Genomic DNA, 23739 nt, shown 5'->3' with positions numbered 1-23739 from the left:
TATCATCACTCCCCAGAGTTTCCTCTTGCCGATTTCCATCTTCCCCTTCTCTGAGGCAGCCAGTAACCACTGTCCTGATGCCTTTCATCATAGATTAGTTTTACCTGTTCTAGAAATTTATACGCATGGAACCATATAGTATGCTGTCTTTGTGTCTGGATTCTTTCACTCTTCCAGATGTCTTCCTGAGTGTGTCAGCAGTATGTTCCTTTGTGTTGCTGAGTGGTGTTGCACTTCATAAGTACATAACACTTTTTTTTTTTTTAATCTTTTTGATGTATAGTTGCTTTGCAATATTGTGTAATACACCACACTTAAAAAAAACTTTTTTCTTTTTAATCTTTTGGCCATGCTGCTTGACATGTAGGATCTTAGTTCCCCAACCACGGATGGAATTCACACCCCCTGCTTTGGCAAGGCAGAATCTTAACCACTGGACCACCAGGAAAGTCTCATACACCACGCTGTATGTACCCATTCTCTTGCTGGGACATTTGGGCTGTTACCCATCTATCATCCCACTCGCTTTTTGCTCCTGGTAATGAAGTGATTCTCAGCCCTAAACACAGGCAGAGAAGAAATGTAGGTTTCTTTATTTTGCTATTACAGATTGAAATTTGAACTTTGATTCTTTATTCTGCCAGGAGTCTCACTAGAGAGTCTAACAAAGAGACTTTCTAAAAAGACTTTCTAAAGGTGTAGCAAGGGCTTAGGGAAACCATAAGGAGATGCAGGTGCTCAGGGCTAAGGTCAGTGGGGCTGGAAGTGCAAGAATGATTACCTGGCCCCCCGGGAGGTTGACTAGCAAGGAGGAGGCCACCAATAGGAGCTTGGCCTTTGTGGAAATCAGTACTGCTACTGCTGCTGCTAAGTCGCTTCAGTCATATCCGACTCTGTGTGACCCCATAGACATCAGCTCACCAGGCTCTCCTGCCCCTGGGATTCTCCAGGCAAGAACACTGGAGTGGGTTGCCATTTCCTTCTCCAATGCATGAAAGTGAAAAGTGAAAGTGAAGTCGCTCAGTCGTGTCCGAAATCAGTAAAGACTACCCAAATGAGGACCAGCAAAGATTGTTCATTCAGAGCTTGCTCTACCCAGGTAGTCAGGCAGCATCACTTGCGTTTGGCATAGACTCAAAGGCAAGCAGAGGAGAGGAAATGCTTTATAGTGGAGCACTTCAGATGCACCTGTAGTAGGTGTGGGCACGGGGAAGCTGGAGGAGGGCCAAATAGAACCCAGGCATTCTTTGGGACTAATTAGGAATACACACTTAGCTTTCTGCAGTTAGTCCTAAATTGGATGCAGGGCCAAAGATTAGGGGTTGTGTACCTAGAAGTGGAATTGCTGAGTCACATGGTGGCTCTCTGTTTAATCTTTTGGGACTCTGCCAGACTGTTTTGCACAGGAGCTGCACCATTCCCACCAGTAATGTACAAAGATTCAAATTTCTGCACAGCCTCACCAAAACTTATTTTCCATTTTAAAAATTATAGCTATGAAGGTGTTCAGTTAAGTTCAGTCGCTCAGTCATGTCCAACTCTTTGCGACCCCATGAATCACAGCACGCCAGGCCTCCCTGTCCATCACCAACTCCCGGAGTTCACTCAGACTCACGTCCATTCAGTCAGTGATGCCATCCAGCCATCTTATCTGCTGTCGTCCCCTTCTCCTACTGCCCCCAATCCCTCCCAGCATCAGAGTCTTTTCCAATGAGTCAACTCTTCGCATGAGGTAGCCAAAGTACTGGAGTTTCAGCTTTAGCATCATTCCTTCCAAAGAAATCCCAGGGCTGATCTCCTTCAGAATGGACTGGTTGGATCTCCTTGCAGTCCAAGGGACTCTCAAGAGTCTTCTCCAACACCACAGTTCAAAAGCATCGATTCTTCGATGCTCAGCCTTCTTCACAGTCCAGCTCTCACATCCATACATGACCACAGGAAAAACCATAGCCTTGACTAGACGAACCTTTGTTGGCAAAGTAATGTCTCTGCTGTTGAATATGCTATCTAGGTTGGTCATAACTTTCCTTCCAAGGAGTAAGCGTCTTTTAATTTCATGGCTGCAGTCACCATCTGTAGGGGTATCACTGTTTTTTTTTTTTCACTTTTCAAAATTGTACTAAATATGCATAACATGAAATTTACCATCTTAAACATTTTTAAGTGTACAATTCAGAAGGTACAAAGTACAGTCATACTGTTGTGCAGCCATCACCACCATCCATTTTCAGAGCTCTTTGTTTTTTTTTAATTGAAGTATTGTTGATGTACAGTATTATGTAAGTTACAGGTATACAATATAGGGATTCATAATTTTTAATGTTATTTATATTTATAATTATTTATAGTTATTGTTTATAGTTGTTTATAGTTATAGTTATTGGCTTCCCTGGTGGCTCAGACAGTAAAAGCACCTGTTTGCAATGCAGGAGACCCACGTTTGATCCCTGGGTCGGGAAGATCCCCTGGAGAAGGAAATGGCAGCCCACTCCAGTACTCTTGCATGGAAAATTCCATGGATGGAGGAACCTCGTAGGCTACAGTCCGTGGGGTCTCAAAGAGTCGGACAGGACTGAGCGACTTCATTTTCACTTTCATCAGATCAGATCAGATCAGTCGCTCAGTCGTGTCTGACTCTTCGCAACCCCGTGAATCGCAGCACGCCAGGCCTCCCTGTCCATCACCAGCTCCCAGAGTTCACTCAGACTCACGTCCATCGAGTCAGTGATGCCATCCAGCCATCTCATCCTCTGTTGTCCCCTTCTCCTCTTGCCCCCAATCCCTCCCAGCCTCAGAGTCTTTTCCAATGAGTCAACTCTTCCCATGAGGTGGCCAAAGTACTGGAGTTTCAGCTTTAGCATCATTCCTTCCAAAGAAATCCCAGGGCTGATCTCCTTCAGAATGGACTGGTTGGATCTCCTTGCAGTCCAAGGGACTCTCAAGAGTCTTCTCCAACACCACAGTTCAAAAGCATCGATTCTTCGATGCTCAGCCTTCTTCACAGTCCAGCTCTCACATCCATACATGACCACAGGAAAAACCATAGCCTTGACTAGACGAACCTTTGTTGGCAAAGTAATGTCTCTGCTTTTGACTTTCATAGTTATTGTTAAATATTAGCTACATTTGTAGTTATTGTTGAATATTGGCTGTATTCCTCATGTTGTACAATGTGTCCTTGTGGCTTTTTTTTTTTCTTTTTTTTTTCCTCCCTGAGCATGCAGGATCTTAGTTCCCTGACCATGGTTCGTCCAGGGGTTGACCAGGGATTGAACCCATACCCCCTGCAATGGGAGGACAGAGTCTTAACCACTGGACTGCCAGGGAATTGCCCCCTGTAGCTTATTTTATACAGAGTAGTTTGTGTCAACCCACAGTAGCCTCTCAGGGAGGGAACGCAGAGAATAAATACTTGACTTCTGTCTCTTCCCCTGTCTCTGGCCTTGACCCCAGTAGGAAGCCAGAGAGGCAGGGACGCTGTCGTGCATTCTCATCCCTGAAGGTCAGTCTTGCTGGAGGCCAGCAGGATGGAAACGGTGGAGAGTAGTTCTGCAGGGAAAACAGAAGACACCGGGACCATTCTCACATTTACTCTGCGTCACTGAAGATGCTTTTCATAATAAAACACTTGGCTGACAGTGGCTCAGTGGCAGAGATTTGCTTTTCCCACATGGCAGAGATCTGCTTTTCTCGCACGGCAGAGATCTGGAGGTGTGCAGGTGTAGGCTTTCGCTCAGCCCTGGGCGATGGTGTGGTTCTGGGTCAGGGTCTTTCCTCTCTGGATCTGAGGACAGCAGCGGAGGCGCCAAGCACCGCCTCTGCACGGGAGTCAGCCAAGGTGCATGAAGGGAAGGGCGGGGGTTCGCCTCACCTCTGCCTCCACTGGCTTCTGTTCATCAGAGTCCTCCCCCCCGAGAGCTGGGCTGGGGTGACCTTCCAGGGGAACCCTCCTCAAGGACAAGAAGGGGGAGATGGCTTTAGGCAAGTGGCAAAGGCTGTCGTTCCTTGTGACAAGACGGTCACCCTCATTCTAGGGATGCTCACCTCATGGTCTGGAAAATCTATGGGCTAGGGAAGCGCCCCCTCCCCTGTGGTGAACACCCCCCCCACCGCCCCACCCCTGCCGAGGCCTTATCCCTCCTGAACTCCACTCGGCCAGTTTACTTTCCCAACAGACCTCAGGAGCCAGTGACCTCAGGCTGCTTCAGCTTTCTGCTCTGGAAATATCCCAGAGGCAAGGAAATCACAAATGGCTTTGCGACCTGCTTGGGATGAGTGAAGGAAAAACAAAACAGCAAATGTTAATATTTCCATAAATTACCTTGGCCAGGAATTCAGTACGGATTATTCCTTATGCTCAAAACCAGGGCTGACTTTCCTGAACTGAACCCAGCCTGTTAAAATATCAAAAGTGGGTCTTCCCTGGTGGTCCAGTGGTTAAGAATCTGCCTGTGAATGCAGAGGACACAGATTCAATCCCTGGTTGGGGAGCTAAGATCCTACATGCTGTGGGGGCAACTAGAGAAGCCTGCGCACTGCAATAAAAAGCCCATGTGCTGCAACGAACATCAAGCACAGCCAAAAATAATAATAATTCTTAAAAAATCAAAAAGCTTCAGACCCAGTTATCAAACAGCTGCTGGCCCCACTCTGTTTGCCCCGTGCAATCTGGCTGCCTCCGCCTCCCCTCAGAGACAGGGTTCAGGGCCTCTGTGGGCCTGTCCCAGCCATGGTCACCATTCTCACTGGTCAGAGTGTCTGCTCAACAGTGTTTAAATACTTTGAACATCCCCCTGCAGAGAACTCTAAAACAAAACTAAATTCACAACTTGGAGACAGAACTTCAAAGCTGATGAAGTCCAAATCCAGACCCGTAACACTGTCCTGCTTGCCCTGACCAGCTTCTCTCTAAATGCCCGTGGCCCTGGGACCACAGAGCCTTGGACGCCTTGGAAATAGATGTAGTTTGCCCAGCTGGCTTATTTTCCTTCTCAGACTGGCTTATCGGTGAGGCCCAGGCTGGACTGTCCGGAGCAGCAGATTTCCAGACCCTCTCTTGGTTTCTCGGACTCTGCACTGTTCTTTTCTTGTTTGTTTCATGTCTGTGTCTCTCACTGGGGTCTTGGCCCCAGGAGGGCAGGGGCGCCCTGTGCTCTGTCCCTGTGGGTTGCTCCCGGGGTCCACACCAGGCCCTGGCCCAGGGGAGAGAAGGGCCTTGTGTCCATGGTGCTGGAAAGTCTTTGGCTTACAGCAAACACGCCACAGGCATATTACCTACATCTGTCCTCTTCTCGTTGTTCTGTGATAATCAACATCCTTTCTTTGCTGTTTCCTCAGTGTATCACTTGATGGTGCTAAATCAAAGCCCCATCTTATCTGAAACTCAAGTTTCATGCAATCACCAGTTCCTTAAGTTGTGAGGTATCACGGGAGGAGAGAATGTGTGTTTGAGCTTAGCAGCAGATACGGGCGTGTCTGCCAAGCTGCGAGCTGCCTGTGACCAGCCATGGGGGTGATTCCTTCACGTGCCCTCACACAGGCTCGAAGCTGCTTGGCTGGGCTGGTTTTGAGGTGACCTGTGGATGGCCCAGCATCTCTGTGTGATACTGTGCTTCTAGTTGAGTCGCACATTGAAAGCACTCTTTGCTGAGAAGCCAAGGCCTCCCAGTGATGACCAGCTGGGATTCTCTGCACCCAGTGCTGGGACTGCTTTTACTTAGGAGCTGGGAATCCTCCCGGCGCACTGGGAGCAGAACCCACCACCCTGTGTCCTGGTTGCCCCGAGCTGGGCCCTGCAGGACCTGAGCTCCCAGCCTGGGCACTGGCCTTGCCCTCAGCGCCCTGGCAGACTCCTGGGCGACGTTGTGCCAGGGCAGCTGCCCTTTTCCCAGGTGCTGGGATGTCTGAGGCTGAGAGCCAGTTCAGGCTTACAGGGGGGCTTGGTCCCCTTTATCTCCCAAGGTTCCTAGATAATGGGAGGGAGGTGGCTCTCGGGCTGGGCGGAGCCCTTGGGGTGCCAGAGGATATAAAAGGAGCCCAGGGCAGGTGCCCCGTATGCCCTGGCAGCAGAAACATGGCCCCTCTCTGGCTCCTCTCCTGTTTTGCCCTTGTAGGGGCCGCCTTCGGTGAGTGCCAGGGTGCATTCGGGGCTTCCCAGCTGGCGCTAGTGGGGGAGACCCTGCCTCCAGATGCAGGAAACATGAGAGACGCCGGCTCAATCCCTGGATCAGGAAGATGCCCTGGAGGAGGGCATGGAAACCCGCTCCAGTACCTTGCCTGAGAATCCCATGGATAGAGGAGCCTGGCGGGCTGCAGTCTGTGGGGTCACAAAGAGTTGGATATGACTGAGTGACTTAGCACGCAGGGCCATGGCCGGCCAGGTCTGGGATGTGGCTGAGGAAGTCCCTGAGTCCCTGAGCGCCTGACGACCCCGAGCCAGGCCCCATTCGAGGGCTGAGGGGTTCTGTCTGGAGCAAGCCGGGCCTGGCCAGGAGGGAGATCGGAGGCCTGCCCTGCCCGCTTGGGCCTCACATCCTGACAGGCAGGGCCTTTGGGAGCTTCCCGAGCCTCATACCCTGTGCCTGGAGCAGAAAAGGCCAGTCCGAGCCGCACTGAGGTCTGGGGCCCCAGACGTGGCTCAGGTTGAGGCGCTGTGGGCAGAGTGAGGGTGTAGTCACAAGAGCCTGTCACGGCCTCCGCCCGGGGCTATACTGTTCGAGGCACTTTCCAAGTTTTTTTTTTTTTTTCTATTAAGAAAAAATAGTGGAAAATACAGAAAATAGTACCACATCTTTGAACCTTTCATTGGACTTTAGCAAAAGTTATTTTTTTCCAGATTTGCTTCAGGTATTTCTTTTTAAAACATAGAACCATTTGAGCTAAAGTCCCCTCTCTCCTTCTCAGAAGGTGATCCCTATTTTGAACTCACTGTGTATTATTTCTGTGTGGGCTTTTCAAATTTACCACACGTTTCTAAATCCACCAGCACAGTATAATATTTGTAAAAACTTACATGAACTGTATCATCTGCTACATCAGGTTTACAACCTGCCTTTCCCTACCTACATAGTTTTAGATTTATTCCCATTAATGCAGAGACCCAGCTCATTCACTTTAATCGCTGCAGAGCACTCAGCTGGGTGAATGCATCACAGTTGATACTGAATCTTCTTGCTAGTTAAAAAAAAATGGGTTGTGTTGATGATGTGTATTTTGGTGATGAGGGGCTGGTCTGTCCACACGGGCAGGAGACACTGGACTGGACCTCAGGCAAGGCCCATATGACCTCCAGGTGGCCTGGCTGGTCATCAGGGCTGTACCTGCCCAACACTCCTCACTGTCACCGAGTTGTAGAACCTGTATACAGGTGCCAAGAACTCCCCTGGTCCTGACACAGCAAGCGTGTCCCGGACACGTCAAGTCCACCAGCCTTTTCTCATTGTTTTGTGACAGTTCAGGTCCTCTGTTTTCCGTTTTCCTCAATGTGTCCTTTTACAGCATGGAATCAAAGTGTTGTTTTATTAAATAATTAAAACTTTATACAATGGAGAGTTCCTGAAATCTCTGGAAATAGAGATTTCAGTGTAAAACATTCTCCCATCAGCTATCAGCATTCTGGGTTCCCCAGGGGCTGGGGTTATCAGATTTTAGCTTCACGACCCCCAGACCCCACCAGGCTAACAGGTGAGCTTTGACTTGTGAGGTGACATTGCTTGCTCCCCAGCGTCTGAGGAAAATGGGATCTGGGGACCGGTGGGAGGCCTCCCGGGAAGGAGGGGCGGGCCTCAGAGTCCAGGCAGGACAGTCCCTGTCTCAGCCTGTCCCCTGCTCCTTCAGGCAGGGTGGCCCTGGGTGGCGGCAGCTCCACGCCTCTGCATCCAGGGTGGGCTCCTGGGGTCAGTAGGCTGTGTGAGGGGATCCTTGAGCCCACAGGGTTCCAGGAGAAGCCAGGAGTGTGGCGGTGGGTTCTGGGTCAGCCTAGACATCTGAAGTAAAAGCGAGGATTTCCGCAGACTGGCTCTGGGTCTTAGCGCTTCTGGGTCTTAGCGCTTCTTCACCCTCCTGTCACCCTCTCCAGGCTGCGGAGTCCCCGCCATCCAGCCTGTGCTGAGTGGCCTCGCCAGGATCGTCAACGGGGAGGACGCCGTGCCCGGCTCCTGGCCCTGGCAGGTGTCCCTGCAGGTGAGGGGGTAATGAGGTGGAGGCACCAGGGGCTCAGCTGGGCAGAGGGCCGCTGCCAAGGTCGGTGCTGCCGCTGTCCAGCGCGCGCTGACCCTCCCCATCTTCCTGCAGGACAGCACCGGCTTCCACTTCTGCGGGGGCTCCCTCATCAGCGAGGACTGGGTGGTCACCGCCGCCCACTGCGGGGTCACGTGAGGACCAGAGCTCGGGGTTCCGCTTCCGGCTTCGGCCTGGGGTGGGGGAGGGGAGCAGGGCACAAGCTCAGTCCTTAACCACCACCTGATTCCCCCAGAACCTCTGACGTGGTTGTGGCCGGGGAGTTTGATCAGGGCTTACAGACCGAGGACACCCAGGTCCTGAAGATTGGCAAGGTACGCGCAGGCCTCGCTGGGCGGGCCAGGGGACAGCCGCTGGGCTGCAGGCCGAGGCTGGGGAGGGGGCAAAGGGAAGACCCTTCAGCCCCTTGAGAGACAGGAGCCAAGTGGATCGAGCCAGTCTCAGGATTCTCACTCTGGGCTCCTGTGAGTCCGTTTGTCCTGAACAGATCACCAGGAAAGGAGATGGTCTAGAAACCCGCGGATCCCTGATTTACCCCAGGGCCTCATCTGTCTTTCTGGGCCTTGCCTGCAGGTTTTCAAGAACCCCAAGTTCAGCATTCTCACAGTCCGCAATGACATCACCCTGCTGAAGCTGGCCACGCCCGCGCAGTTCTCAGAGACCGTGTCGGCCGTGTGCTTGCCCAGTGCCGACGAGGACTTCCCCGCTGGGATGCTGTGCGCCACCACGGGCTGGGGCAAGACCAAGTATAACGGTGAGCCTTTCCGCCCACCAGCTGGGGGTCTGGGATGGGGGCTCCCTGAGCCCAGGAGTCGCCAAGTGGCACACACATGGTTGTTCAAAGATGTTTTGGTCGTAAATTCCTTAACAGTCATCAACCTCCGCATTTCTTTATTTAAAAACACTCAATTAAAAACCTATCAAACATGAATAAAAATAAGGTTTAATAATACATACATGAACAGTCAGCTTCTGAAGAAACACCTGAGTTCCAGCAAGTGTCGCCCCCCTCTAACTTGCATGGAGATGGACTGCCCAGACTGCCCTCCAGACTGAGGAGGGCGGCTGTGTCCAGCGACCCTGAAGTCTGAACCCGGAGCCCAGGGTCCAGGTCGGGTTTACGCCTGAGTGCCGGCCACAGCCTGCCGGTCCTTTAACAGGACGCAAGCACCTAGGAATGGAGGAGGAAATGGCAACCCACTCCAGTGCCGTTGCCAGAAAATTCCACGGACAGGGGAGACTGGCGGGCCTCAGTCCCTGGGGTCACAAAGAGTTGGACACGACTGAGCGACTGAGCACACAAGCAGCCAGGAAAGGGCAGAAGAGGGAGGTGCTCCCTCTGGGTCCCCCCAGTGTCCAGGCAGAGGAGGGCTGGGGAGGAGGGACGGCCCCTCCGCCCACACGCAGGGCCCAGCGGGCGCGGGGCGCAGGGGCTCAGAGGCAGGAGTTGCTTGACCAACTGTGCTGGGAGCGCAGACTCACTGCCTGGTGTGGAACCGGAGAGGGACCGCCTCCCAGACTCTTGGAAGGTGGCGCTCAGCACCCACGACCATCATGACAGAGGAGGACCACACCGCGGGAGGGCAGGGTTCCGGCAGGCGCTGGTCTCCTCTCCCTGGGCCCTGACCCCACGCCCTCTGTCCTTCCAGCCCTCAAGACCCCTGACAAGCTGCAGCAGGCCACCCTGCCCATCGTGTCCAACACCGACTGCAGGAAGTACTGGGGCAGCAGGGTCACCGATGTGATGATCTGTGCGGGGGCCAGCGGCGTCTCCTCCTGCATGGTACGGCCTGCTACCCTGCCCGCCCTCACACCATACCTGCCCCTTCCCCACCACCACTGTGGTCAGGCCCTGAGGCCCACTCCTCTCTGCCATGCCTTATTTAACCTCAGGCCCTGCCCAGTGCCCCAGTGAAGGCGGGGACCAGCACCAGGAGACGGCCCTGATGCGGGCTGGCCCTGACCAGGTGTGGTGTGAGGCTTCCAGGGGTGTTTAACCTCACACTATGCTCACAAAGTGGACATTTCAGGCCGTTTTACAGGTGATGGGGAGGCTGAGAGGATCAGCCCTCGCCCCAGGCCCCCAGGAGTAGGGGGCAGAGCTGCCATCTGAGCAGGTCCGAGCATCTGTGCACAACCTCTGGGCCCCCACTTGCCCTTGGTCTGCACCCCTTGGACTCAGCCAGGTCCAGGCACACCTGGGCCCTGGCACCTTCTTTCCGGCTTGGACACAAGTCCTGTCTCCTTCTGCAGGGCGACTCTGGCGGCCCCCTGGTCTGCCAGAAGAACGGAGCCTGGACCCTGGCGGGCATCGTGTCCTGGGGCAGCAGCACGTGCTCCACGTCCACGCCCGCCGTGTACGCCCGCGTCACTGCACTTATGCCGTGGGTGCAGGAGACCCTGGCTGCCAACTGAGCCTGGGCCTTCTGGCATCCCACCCCAAGAGTCCCTAATAAAATCCTCTGTACATAAGCATGGTCTGCACATGGCTCCCTGTGTGGTCGGGGCGGCGTGGGGCTGCAGGGTCCCCGTCAACCACCAAGGGGGAGTTACTGCTCCCTTCCCAGGCTGCCAGTACCCCAGTACCCCCACACACACGCTTCTCAGGAAGCTGAGGCTTTGAATCCCGTTCTCCCTGCTCAGGACTCCATCCTGGGGTAGAACCCAGGTCCTAATTGCTGGCGCCACCTTGACCCATGGAGCATTCTGGAAGGCGGGAGTCTTGTGCCATCCACGGGTGGGCCCTGGGAAGCTGTGCAGAAGGTTTTCTAGGTCCTTGGTTCCTCCCCTGCACATTTCTGCACGACCCGTGTTTACTGATGGCACCTGTCCTTTCCGTCAGAGGGGCCTGGGGCAGAATCTATGGCCCCAGAGCACTGAGTTTAAGGGAGAAGCAGACAGAATTACGACAGTTAATTTCCCATTTTATCCTCCCAGAGCAAGGCCTACAGCCTCCAACATCGGTCCCAGCACACATCAGTCACACACACACACACACACACACACACACACACACACACACACACACCCTGCCCCAGTCCACATTGTCCTCTCCCAGGTCCCATATCGTGATGTTTCCCTCTGGAGTTCCTACAGATCTGGTCTCGGAGGAGGCGGCCAGTAGCCTAGGCTAACAGGGCATCTGGGAGGGAATGGCATTGGTCTCCTTGCTGCATTTCCCTGTCAGTATCCTTCCTAATATATTTCTCCTCCCAGTGAAATTTTAATTGTTCTGATAGTGGGTCATAGTATGTTGAAATTAAGGTTACACACACAATTTAATTAGTAACAAAACAGAGAAAAAGCCCCCAAACAGTTAAACCTGATTTGGAGAATGAAGATGTGAAAGGGTGAAAAAGAAACATGAGAGAGAAGGGCTGGGCAGAGGAGTGGGCATGAAGTAAATTATTCAAAACGTTACTTAAAGCCCAGTGTCTTAAGGAACACTGAGGGTTTGAGATGGGGAGACTGCTTAAACTCAGGAGACCAAAGTACAAGCATTTTATTTCTACATCAAAACCATTTACACACAGATGGATGTGGGATGTGATTCGAATTAAAATGGAGTAGCAAGCACAAGACTGGTTAAGTTTCTGTTTCACTTGGTAGCAAGACCTGCCTTCACCTCTGCCCACCATCCCACCAACCCACCTCCCGGAGTCTGAAAACCTCAATGCCAGGATAAAATTGCCACCTCGAGGCCCATGTGAAAACTGTGAGGCTGTGTCTGGCTTCTGACTTACTAAAGAAACGTGCATGCATGCTCAGTCACTCAGTCGTGTCCAAATCTTTGCAACCCCATGGACTGTAGCCCACCAGGCTCCTCTGCCCATGGAATTTCCCAGGCAAGAATACCGGAGTGGGTTGCCATTTCTTCCTCCAGGGGATCTTCCCAACCCAGGGATCGAACCCGAGTCTCCTGCGTCTCCTGCTTTGGCAGGCAGATTCTTTATCACTGCAGCACCTGAGAAGCCTGACTTAGAAATGTAATGTGAGCCAAATGGATGACTTTAGATGATATTATTATAGCCTTTCTAAAAGCATCAAAAGAAATATGTGAATTAATTTTACTTATGTATTTTATTTAACTGAGTATATCAAAATAATATCATTTCAATATATTTTAAAATTGCTAATGTTATATTCTACATTCTTTTTCTCATATTAATTCTTTCAAATCCAGTGTGTAATTTGCACTTAACAGCACATTTCTATTAGGATGCTAAATTTTCAAAAGGAATATTTGCTCCGTATTTAAATGTCATAAAAAATTGCAGTTTAAAAACTAGATTAGCATACCCAAATAGTTTCCAATTAGGTGTTAAACTGAAAAGTATAGATAAATAAAAAGTTCCATTATTGAGAGTCTGTCCCAGTTTGTAAACAGACCCACTGTAGGGAAGGGTCTGCCTATGGGCCCTGCTGAGCTGCCTCATACAGTATTCTTTTTTTTGTTTTTTTACTATTTATTTATAATTTTTAATTGATATATAGTTGATTTACAATGCTGTGTTAAGTTACTGCTATACAGCAGAGTGATGCAGTTATGTACATATATATTCTTTTTCATATTCTTTTCCATTATGGTTTATCAAAGGATATTGAATATAGTTCCCTGTGCTACACAGTGGGACTTTGTTTTTTATCCGTTCTGTATAATAATCTGCATCTGTTAACCCCAAACTCCCAACCCATCCCTCTCCCACGCCCTGCTCCTTGGCAACCACCAGTCTAATGTCTATGTCCCTGATTCTATTTCTGTTTCATAAATAAGTTCATTTATGTCATATTTTATGTACTTAATTTATTTTTGGCCTGTGCTGAGTGGAATGCGGGATCTTCCCCTACCAGGGATTGAGCCCGTGTCCCTGCAATGGAAGCATCAAGTCTTAACTGCTGGACCGCTAGGGAAGTCCTGTGTCATGTTTCAGATTCCACATATACGTGGTATCATAGGGTGTCTCTCTCTCTGACTTACTTCACTTAGCCCGTTCAGGGTTCCTGTTCTGTGTTAGACACAGTGCATGCTGCCATCCTTTTCTGTCTACAGATGACCGGGCTTCCTGCTTAACTGTCCAGACAGATCAGAAGGCAATGGTCGTCATTCACATGTGGAGGGTCACACCATTCTCAATCATCCACCATCCAGCATCTGTGCCACAGCTAATGGCCACGGGCATGATCTGCCCAGACCCTGCTCCAGGGCAGACGGACACCCCAGCTGCAGGGAGTGTTGCCCACGCACAGCCCCCAGCGGTCAGTGCTCGCAGCTTCCTCAGCTGCAGGGAACCCTGACCAAGGGCATGCCGCCTTTCTAGGCCGTCCACATCCCTGACTGGTCAGCTCTGTTTTAAAGCGCCATCCCTTCCCTTTCCAGGTTTTGATCCCAGAAGTCTTCCCTGATGCATTTCCTGGTGCCAACCTCTGGCTCAACCTCTGCTCCCTGGAAGCTCAAACTGTGCCTGCTGCTCCCGGGAGCGGGTGGAGTCCAGGGAGTAGACACCAGGAGGGTGTTGAGGTGCTGCTCTCTGCCGCTGGCTTGAGGACCCTTCACCCTTGGCGGTGGGGCACCACCCGTGGCACAAGGTAACAATGAAACTGTTGTTAAAACGCCCACCACGATGGACTGATGGTAGTTTGCTGGGGGAGTCCCAGCAAACTAGTGGGGTCCATGTGTCAAGAGTTTGAGAAACGGAGAGGAAGGGAGCAACTCCAAGGCTGGTGAGACGCATGGCCGTTGCTAAGACAATTCAGGATTTGGGGAAAAAGGAAAAGCTGAGAGTGATTCACTGGCAATTAAAAAGCCAGGCCTGAAGGCCAGGGAGCCTCCCTGGAACACAGAAAGAGCTGCCCCCCAACCGCACCGCCCCAGCCACCAGGTGAGAAAGCTAAGGGCAGGGTCCTGGGTGAAGCCAGCGCCGCCCAGCTCCAAGGTTAAACGCGCGACCCAGGCAGGTCTGCTCCCCAGGGTCACGCAGCCTCCGCCCGCCTCCTGTCCGTGCGGGTCTGATGAGAAAGGCAAGAAGCCGTGTCCCGAGGCAGCGGCAGGCCTGTTGCCACCAAGGCCAGGTGAGCCGGGGTCAAGCACGGTCAGACCGTGAAATCGGATCCGGGAGAGCTTACTGACTAGGAGCCTTCTCCCAGGGCATAGGATTGATCACCCCAGCGGGGTCCCCTGGGGGTGGTACCAACATGCCGCCTGGATGAAGCCGGAAACCAGCACCCGGCCAGATGCCAGAGTGACCGTGTCAGATGGCGGGAGAAGGGCGGTGAGGCTGGGAAGAGGGCCAGCTAGGGAGGCCGTGCTGTGTGACGCAGGCCCAGAATCTGCCTGTCCCGCGGGAGGGCCAGGAGCACACGTGCTGTCCGAGGGGCCCCAGCCTGGTGAGGAGTTCTCCAGCTCCCCCGTAGGCCGGCTGGGGGAGATGCTGCCACAGTAACTGCCAGGGCGTGCAGAGCCCACAGTGATGGCAGCGAGGCGAGAGGGGCCGCCGTGTCCTGGTCCGCAGGATCACGAAGATGGTTAGGGGCTCCTGGAAACCTTGGGGCAGAAGAGATGGAGCACTATTAGGGGTCCCACTCAGCCTGTGGGACTGAAGGAAATGAAGGACGGGTGACCAACAGCTTGGCATTGTGCAGCTCCTCTAATTGATCAGGCCTCCTTTGCCTCAACCAGAGTTAGGAGGTCCTCCTCCGAGCTTGGCACCCCACTCCAGTACTCCTGCCTGGAAAATCCCATGGACAGAGGAGTCTGGAAGGCTGCAGTCCATGGGGTCGCTGAGGGTCGGACACAAGTGAGTGACTTCACTTTCCCTTTTCACTTTTATGCATTGGAGAAGGAAATGGCAACCCACTCCAGTGCTCTTGCCTAGAGAGTCCCAGGGATGGGGGAGCCTGGTGGGCTGCCGTCTATGGGGTCGCACAGAGTCGGACACAACTGAAGCGACTTAGCAGCAGCAGCAGCAGCATCCAAGCTTGCACGCAGTGCCTAGTCCCCCCCCACCCAGCTAGAAGCTAATGATGGTCCGTTGAAGTCACCTGTTCACTGCACCTTCTCTAGCTAGACTGTGGGCTTCAAGAGCCAGGAGCCCTTTCTCCACGCTGCAAAGCAGTGCTCTTAACCACCAGCGAGAGTTCTCCGAGTGGGGTCTTCGGGCCAGCAGCTGCAGCGTCATGTGGGGGTGGGCTGGCTCTCTATGCAGTCATGTGACTGGCAGTGTGTTTGACTCAGTTGTTGAAGTGGAGGTCTCGGCAATCCAAGGATTGTCAGACGCTTGCATTAAAATTTTTAAAAAGCGAAGTTTATTCTAGAAATTGGAGAGAATTCACTAAGCAGCATAGAGATTTGTTTACATGTTAGTTTGGGATGCTAGTATTTGTGGAATTAAAAAGAATCAGATACTTCTGTACTTTACTTTTAAAATCTGTGTTCTTTAAATTCATAATAAATAGATGCAGTTTGATACTTGGGAACATATAAAAAGGTAATGTTAACTTTTCTGTTTTGTGTTCAAAGTTTTGGTTTTATAAAACCAAATGGATTGAAAACTTATATAAGCATTTGAACATTCAGATAAGTCTAATGATTTTCTATTACTATTTGAATATCTTCATTCCTCTTAAATTCATGAAAATTCTGTGTCTCTGAATAAGCATATAAAAATATTTTGGTCTTCCTTCCCTTACATTCTTATTTTTGTCCTAAGTAAATAACACGTTTTGTTTTTTATTATAAAGAACATTTGTTGTTGTTTTTCAGGTGCCAAGTCGTGTCCAACTCTCTACGACCCCATGAATTGCAGCAGTCTATGCTTCTTGTCCTTCACTATCTCCTGGAGTTTACTCAAACTCATGTCCACTTCTCATCCTCTGTCATCCCCTGCTCTTGCCCTCAATCTTTCCCAGAATCAGGGTCTTCTCCAGTGAATTGGCTCTTTGAGAACATTTCAGTTCAGTTCAGTTCAGTTGCTCAGTTGTGTCCAACTCTTTGCGACCCGATGAATCGCAGCATGCCAGGCCTCCCTGTCCATCACAAACTCCCGGAGTTCACTCAGACTCATGTCCATCAAGTCAGTGATGCTGAGAACATTTACTGAACTACATTGATTGTACAAAACATTTACTGCACAAAAACGTACAACAAGTTAAAATCTTATGTGAATGATATTAATGCTTGACTTTCCACTTCTATCATTATTTCAGTATGCACAGTATTTTTTTTTTATTTTATTTAACCATGGATCCATATTTAAAAATTTTTTTAACCATGGAACTGATATCTTGGAATGTTACCTGTAATATATTTCACTGCTAAGGATAAACAGAAAAAACTAGTATACAGTTTAACTTCCCTAAACGGTAGTTTTTGTTTTGCCAAAATTTTATTTCTCTACATATTAATTCAGATTATGTTCTGCATAGCTCAGACGATAAAGAATCTGCCTGCAATGCAAGAGACCAGGGTTCAATCCCTGGGTCAGGAAAAGACCCTAGAGAAGAGAATGGCCACTCTTGTATTCTTGCCTGGAGAACTCCATGGACAGAGGAGCCTGATGGGCTCTTACAGTCCATGGGTCACAAAGAATCAGACACAACTGAGCAACTAACACTTTAACTTTTACTCTGCATTTTTATTCAGAATTCATAGTAAAGATGAAATAAATTCAGTGACACACACACATACACACAAAACCCCTGTCTGGCACTTACACTACAATCTACCCTGTGATGCTGAGGCATCAGAGTCGATGATAAAGACATTAGCAGCCTGGGTGGCAGATTGGTTGAAACTCAGGGATAGGGCAAGTTGTGACCAATAAAATACACCTCTAAATCCTAAGTGTGCAAACCCAATAATAATATACAATCTGAAATGCACTCCATAGCTGTTGTCCCAGACTTAAACATCCAGCCACGAAAACAGGTCAGTGAGCTCGGGGGCCCTGGAAATTTGTTCATAGATTTGGGTAACACTGAGCAATATTTCAACATCTGGGCAAATGGTGAGGTCTCCGAGGGGGTGGCGTGTCCCAGGGGGCCATCTCTGGTGACGGAGGCAAAGGCACCTCCCAAGGCAAATTCCTGGGCGAGGGCCGTGTGGTCTGAGATGGTGTCCTTTCCAGCAACGAGTCCTTCTCACTCGGAGGCGACGCTGTGGAGGGTCGTGGTGGGCCACTCTCCTACACGGTGGGTGACTCTCCCATGTGACTGTCGGTGGGCGAATTGGTCGGGAGCAGGGTGCAGGCCACCCTGATGTAACCTGGGGGCTTCCCCGAGCACAGAACTGCGCTTCTGCTGCTGCTCCTAGGGACCAGTTGTGAGGAGCCCGCCGGGGTCCTCGGGGCTACGTTCAGCTACAGGCCAGGCGGCCGCCCTTCATGCCCTGAGCACGTTTCATCAGCATGGAAAGCACGTGAAGGTCCTGGGCACAGCTCTGTTTGCAGGCCAGGGAAGACCTTACACATGCTGCCTCCTGGGACTGTCCCTTGAGGCACAGGACAGACATGGGAGCACAGTCCCTGGAACCAGATGAGTTTTCTGTGCAGGCAGCCACAGGGCCAGCTGGTGGCAGGGTTCCGCGTATAGGAGTCTGAGGGTGAGTATCATTAGACGCTGCTTCCAGAGGACCAGTTGCCTGGAAAGGGAGTCCATCCCTTGCTCAGGGCTGGGTGGTCTAGAGCCCTGAGCCCTCCGATAGAGCTCCCCAACCCCCCCCCCCCGCCCCGCTCCTCCACCCTGCAGTGCTGTTGCAGGTGGGAACAGTATGTTCCAGTATTGGATCTGCATGATGGTTGGCTCAAGAGTGTAACCCGTCATCCTAGCTCTGCAAAGTCATTTAGTCACAGCCACGTCGAGCACTGAAGCTTGGTGAGCTTGACTGGGGTCCTGGCTGAGCTGACTGTGTATTGATGAACGGCTGAGTGTGCCGATTCCTGGGGAGAAAGCTGTGGATCGTGGGTTACCGCGGCTCTTGTGGGATCTGACCATAGTTTCTGGCTTTCTAATCGTATTCTCATCTCCAAGTTTGGCTCATCTCTACCAAGCAGAGAGTTTCCTTCCCTCTTTCAGACACTCAGACTGTGTCAGGGATTGGGCTCCAGGCAATGATTTTTACTTCCTGTGAGTTAGTAGAGGGTCTGGTTTCATTTGCCACCCTTGTGGCCTCTGTAAACGGGGAGAGCAGCTAGCCTGAAAGTGGCCCCTCTGTTGTCAGGGTTTTGTTTTTTGTATTTTTTTTTATTAATAGTTTTGGCACAGTGGTAAAGAACCCGCCTGCCAATGCAGGAGATGCTGGAGACACGGGTTTGATCCCTGGATCGGGAAGATCCCCTGGAGAAGGGCATGGCAACCCACTCCAGTGTTCTTGCCTGGAGAATCCCATGCACAGAGAAGCCTGGCGGGCTACAGTCCATGGGGTCACAGGTTGAACATGACTGAGCACAGAAAAAAACAACACTTAAACTTTTTTTGATGTGGACAATTTTTAAAGTCTTGATCGAGTTTCTTACAGTATTGCTTCTGTTTTTGTGTGGTTTTTTTTGGTCACAAGGCATGTGGGATGTTAGCTCCCCCTCCAGGGATGAACCCGCCCCCCTGCATTGGAAGGGGGGAGGGGTCTTATCCCCGGGACCACCAGGGAAGCTCTTGTCAGGGTTTTAGAAGAAATGATCTCACACTTGCGCTTACTGAGCGTCTGCCTGGGATCCACACAGCCATGAGGGGTCACGTTGGACCATCTGCCCTCAATCAGGTCCCCAGTGCAAAGCCAAGGATGAGAAGGTGGAAAAACCAGAGTGGAAGGGGAAGTGGAGTCAGAGGACAGAAGAGAAAGGACCCTGTCTTGGAGGGGTAAAGCTTGTGGATTGCCAGAGACAGGGAAGTGGAACTGGTGGGGGCGGTGGGTCTGCGGGGTGTGCAGGCCGGGGGTGGGGGGAGAGAATCAAGCAAAATGGGGTCCTAGCTTGGTCCATTTCAGGGGTCACTTGCTTAAGGGTGACCTAAGGAGAGTCTCTTTCAGAAGGCTCTCCTGGTAACTTCCTGGCTGTACGGAGGTTAGGGCTCTGTTCACTCACTGCCAAGGGCCCAGGTTCAATCCCTGGTGGGGGATCTAAGAACTAAGATCCTGCAAGCTGAGCAGCATAGCCAAAAAGAAAATGAGGCTGTCCTGATGAAAAGTGAGTGCCCAGGTTAGAGCCAGTAATGGCTGGCGATGCAGAGGGCACAAGACACATGCAGTCAGGGAAGAGACGACCTGTTTGAAGGGGAGCCACTACCGGGGTGGTGCGGAGGGGCCCGGAGTCAGAGGGCGATGGCTGTGGCTGCGGAGCGGTCAGCGGCCCAGGAAATCAGCCCGCCCGCAGGGGCGCTGGGTCTCCGCGGACGCATCTGGACGGCTCCTTTGCTTGCTTTGCAATCAGAAGATGCAGTCCTCTATGGTAATCGCGGGGAGGCAGGGTTCCCCTCCCTTTAACTCAAGTTGCTAAAGTGTGAATTCTCGATGTGCCCAGCTCCCGTGGGCCCACTTCTCAAGTGGGTGGGAAGGGTCCCAGCGGGAGGGGCGTGGAGGGTCTGGTGAGTCTGGGGTGTCGTGTAGGAGGATTTCCAGTGTGGAACCGTTAGCACGTGCGGAAATGGGGATAACCCTGAGCGAGTTGGGATCTCTGCTAATTCCTTCGATATCGGGGTGCCCTGCCCGGGCTTGCCTTTTGTGAGAAAATTGTCCCTTAGCTATGGATCGAACCCCCAGGCCCTTAGCGACAACCCAGGGGTCTGCGAGGAGGAGGAGGCAGCCACCCTACCCCCATCATCACTTGCTCAAGGAGCTCAGGTGAGGAACTGAGTAAGGGGAAGCCACGTCCTCCAGTACTTTGGAAAGGCCTTTGATGTCAGGCATAGCCCTCCCCAGATGTCAGGCGTATGTCAGGTGTGCCCCTCCCCAGAAGGTACCGTTTCCATCTTACCAGAGGGACTTCTGCAGGAAGGCATCTCTAACCCAGGGCCTTTCAAGAACTTGTGTACAGAGCACATGCAGACTTTGGAGATACTACAGGTCCAGACCATCAAAATAAAGCAAAGAGTGCAGTGAGGTGAGTCACACAAATGTTGGGGTTTCCTAGTGTACATAAAAGCAATGTTTTATTTGTATAAAGTTCTTATTGCCAGTTGCTTAGGTAACAGGTGACAAAGCAGAGTTCTTAAAAGTAATTCAGTTCAGTTCAGTTCAGTTGCTCAGTCGTGTCCGACTCTTTGCGACCCTGTGAATTGCTGCACACCAGGCCTCCCTGTTCATCATCAACTCCCAGAGTTCACTCAAACTCACGTCCATCGAGTCAGTGATGCCATCCAGCCATCTCATCCTCTGTCGTCCCTTTCTCCTCCTGCCCCCAATCCCTCCCAGCATCAGAGTCTTTTCCAATGAGTCAACTCTTCGCATGAGGTGGCCAAAGTACTGGAGTTTCAGCTTTAGCATCATTCCTTCCTAAGAACACCCAGGACCCATCTCCTTTAGAATGGACTGGTTGGATCTCCTTGCAGTCCAAGGGACTCTCAAGAGTCTTCTCCAACACCACAGTTCAAAAGCATCAATTCTTCGGCGCTCAGCTTTCTTCACAGTCCAACTCTCACATCCATACGTGACCACTGGAAAAACCATAGCCTTGACTAGACAGACCTTTGTTGGCAAAGTAATGTCTCTGCTTTTGAATATGCTTAAACCTAAGGCTGAATCTTGAATACATTATTGAATTGTTTAATGTCCTGATGGCTAGCAGATTGATGGCTACACGTTGGGCATGCTTGTTTTTTTTTTACTTTATTTTTCACTGCAGATTTATTTGGCAGTCTATAGTAAATTTGTAAGCTTACATCAAATTTATGAATAAAGAACCATTTAAAATTTTTAAAAAGTTTTGTACCTGAAACTAACATATTGTAAATTAGCTATACTTCAATTAAAGATTAAAAAAAAAGTTATGTTTGCACTATAAATAAATGGGCAGTAGCATTATGTCTAAAAAATACTATGTATATGCCTTCCTTAAAAACCTTTATTGCTAAAAAATGCTGAATATCATCTGAGCCTTCAGCAAATTGTAATCTTTTTGCAGTAGTAACACCACAGATCACTGGTCACCATATCAACTATTGCTGAAAAAGTTGGAAATATTGTAAGAATGTCTGCAACGCGACACAGACACAAGGTGAGCAAATGCTGTTGGAAAGAAATGGCACGTGTACACTTGCTTGGTGCCAGGTTGCCATGAACCTTCACTTTGTAAAACAAAACAAAACAATGCGATATCCACAAAGCTGCTGCAAACTTCCCTAACCTAGGAAAGGAAATAGGCCTCCAGGTCCAAGAAACCTGGGGAGTCCCAAAGAGGATCCACCCAAAGAGAATCAAGTGTAGCGTTGACATATATGTGTGAGCTAGGTAGTTACCATGTGAACTGGATAACTCCCGGGAAGCTGCTGCAGAGCACAGGGAGCTCAGCTCGGTGCCCTGTGACGACCCAGAGGGGTGGGGTGAGAGGGGGGGAATATACACACACACACAGCTGATTCACTTTGTTGTACTGCAGCAACTCACACTACATTGTAAAGCAGTTATGTTGTTAAGTTGTGTCTGACTGTTTTGTGATCCCGTGGAGCCCACCAGGCTCCTCTGTCCATGGGATTTCCCAGGCAAGAATGCTAGAGTGGGTTGCCATTTTCTTCTCCAGGGGAACTTCCCGACCCAGGGATCAAACCTGTGTCTCCTTCATTGGCAGGCAGATTCTTTACCGCTGAGCCACCTGGAAAACCCGTAAAGCAATTACACATCAAAAAAAAAAAAAAAAAACCTCCCTAAGAACACTCTCCATCCACTTTCAAGAAAAAGGGGGGCAAAAATTAAAGATAGTCTTAAATGCAGCAAGTTATGTACAAAGGAACTCCCAGAAGGCTGTCAGCTGACTTTCTGGCTAATTGGAGGCAGAAAAAGGTGAGGTAGTGGCTGCTCTGGAAAGCCATATCTGAGTTGCGCGCTTCTTTGTGAGCTGCACATTCAGAGCATGGTGGTTTCAGCATGATCCAAGGGTGGAGATTTTGGCCCTGACATCACGTGCATTGGACACCCGTGCAGGCCCAGCTTGAGGGTCGATGGCCCCAACCAGTTTGAACTTGGCAAGACTAGCTCCATGTTCCTGAAAAACAACTTAAGTACCTGTTACCATAACAACCCTTATGTCACAGATATTACCCGTAGGGGATGATAAAAGGAGTCTCACTACTTTTTGTGTCTAAGCTGTGCAAATCTGGAAGAGTATGCAATTTGCAGGAACATTTAAGGCAAGCTTGGTTATGGGACATTATGTATTAAGCAAATTAGAGTTTAAGGGATCTAACTCTTGAATGCCCTCGGTTTCAGTCTCACTGTGGGAGACATTTTCATATGGAATGCTGTGGACTGGATGGTTGTTAACAACTGAATGGGATTCTAGCAGTGTGCCAGTATCTTTCCACTTTTTTTTTTGCAGTTTCAACACATTTTATTATATTTCTGTATGCATCTTTCCACTTTTACGATCATTTTGCCATAAAGGATCCATGTTTGAAGACCAAGGTGTAGACTGGGTGGAAGGAAAAGCAAAATGGAGTTGCCATTGCTAAGACAGCCTGGAGGCCCTTTAGGAGTGTGGCTTATGCACATCTCAGCCAGGCAGAATCAGACCTTCTGACCCCTCACGGTCATAATGGAGTCATTCAAAACATCTGCCAGAAACTCAAGATACTTATCAGAGCCTTACCCTAAAATTACTCACCACAGCCTTTCTACTTATCTCCCGGACCCTAAAACAATTTGTGATTCCTTAAGGACAATATTTTCCAGCTTGCGTTCGAGTTGATCACAGTTCTTGCCAGGCAACTTTTAACCTCATGACTTTTTGCGTCTATAAGCGCCGACTCTCTTCCTGTGAACACGCTCTTGGTTTTACTTGAATGTGTAGCTTTTGAATTGGAATTCTTAGAACTCCCAATAAATTCTCTTCTTGTTGCAGCTTCCTGCACTATTTCTTGGTTGACAATTGTGATACTATGATTTACAATAAGAAATATATGTTTGATCTTCATCCCCATTTCTGTACAGAGCTCCTAAGACTTTGTTTTTTCTTTAAAAAATTGAAGTGTAATTGATTTACAATATCATATTAGTTTTGAGTGTACAGCAGCACAGCAATTTTATATATGTGTGTGTGTGTGTGTGTGTGTATTTATCCTTCTTCAACTTCTTTTCCCTTTTGGTTATAACAAAGTATTGAGTATAGTTCTTTGTACTGTCAGTAGGTCCTTGTTGGTTATCTGTTTTATTTTAATTATTTTGGGGATTCTATAACTTTATTCAACAATCGGCAGTTTTCATCCACCTTAACTGTAGATTTTTCGAAAGTGGTGACAGGCACATAGGTGACCAACATGTAAAGCTTGTTTGATGAACTTTCCTTTTCATTATGTTCTTAGAAC

At 50.1% G+C, this 23739-nt stretch overlaps 1 protein-coding gene across 2 annotated transcripts; it reads left to right on the top strand.

Moving 5' to 3' along the window:
* The first annotated feature begins 6073 nt into the window (after positions 1-6073).
* On the top strand, positions 6074-10691 carry LOC109572005 (chymotrypsinogen B). Of its 2 annotated transcripts, XM_019978529.2 has the most exons (7): positions 6074-6125; positions 8078-8181; positions 8293-8372; positions 8474-8552; positions 8812-8992; positions 9888-10021; positions 10492-10691. In XM_019978529.2, exons 1-7 carry the CDS (start codon positions 6074-6076, stop codon positions 10651-10653), a joined length of 792 nt encoding a protein of 263 aa, XP_019834088.1. In that variant the 3' UTR covers positions 10654-10691. The 2 variants fall into 2 exon arrangements, with proteins under 2 accessions (XP_019834088.1, XP_019834089.1); XM_019978530.2 differs by lacking the exon at positions 9888-10021.
* Positions 10692-23739: the final 13048 nt, after the last annotated feature.

Source organism: Bos indicus, chromosome 18 (assembly GCF_029378745.1).
Source record: "Bos indicus isolate NIAB-ARS_2022 breed Sahiwal x Tharparkar chromosome 18, NIAB-ARS_B.indTharparkar_mat_pri_1.0, whole genome shotgun sequence".
Classification (NCBI taxonomy): Eukaryota; Metazoa; Chordata; class Mammalia; order Artiodactyla; family Bovidae; genus Bos; species Bos indicus.
This window is presented reverse-complemented; position numbering and strand designations above follow the sequence as displayed.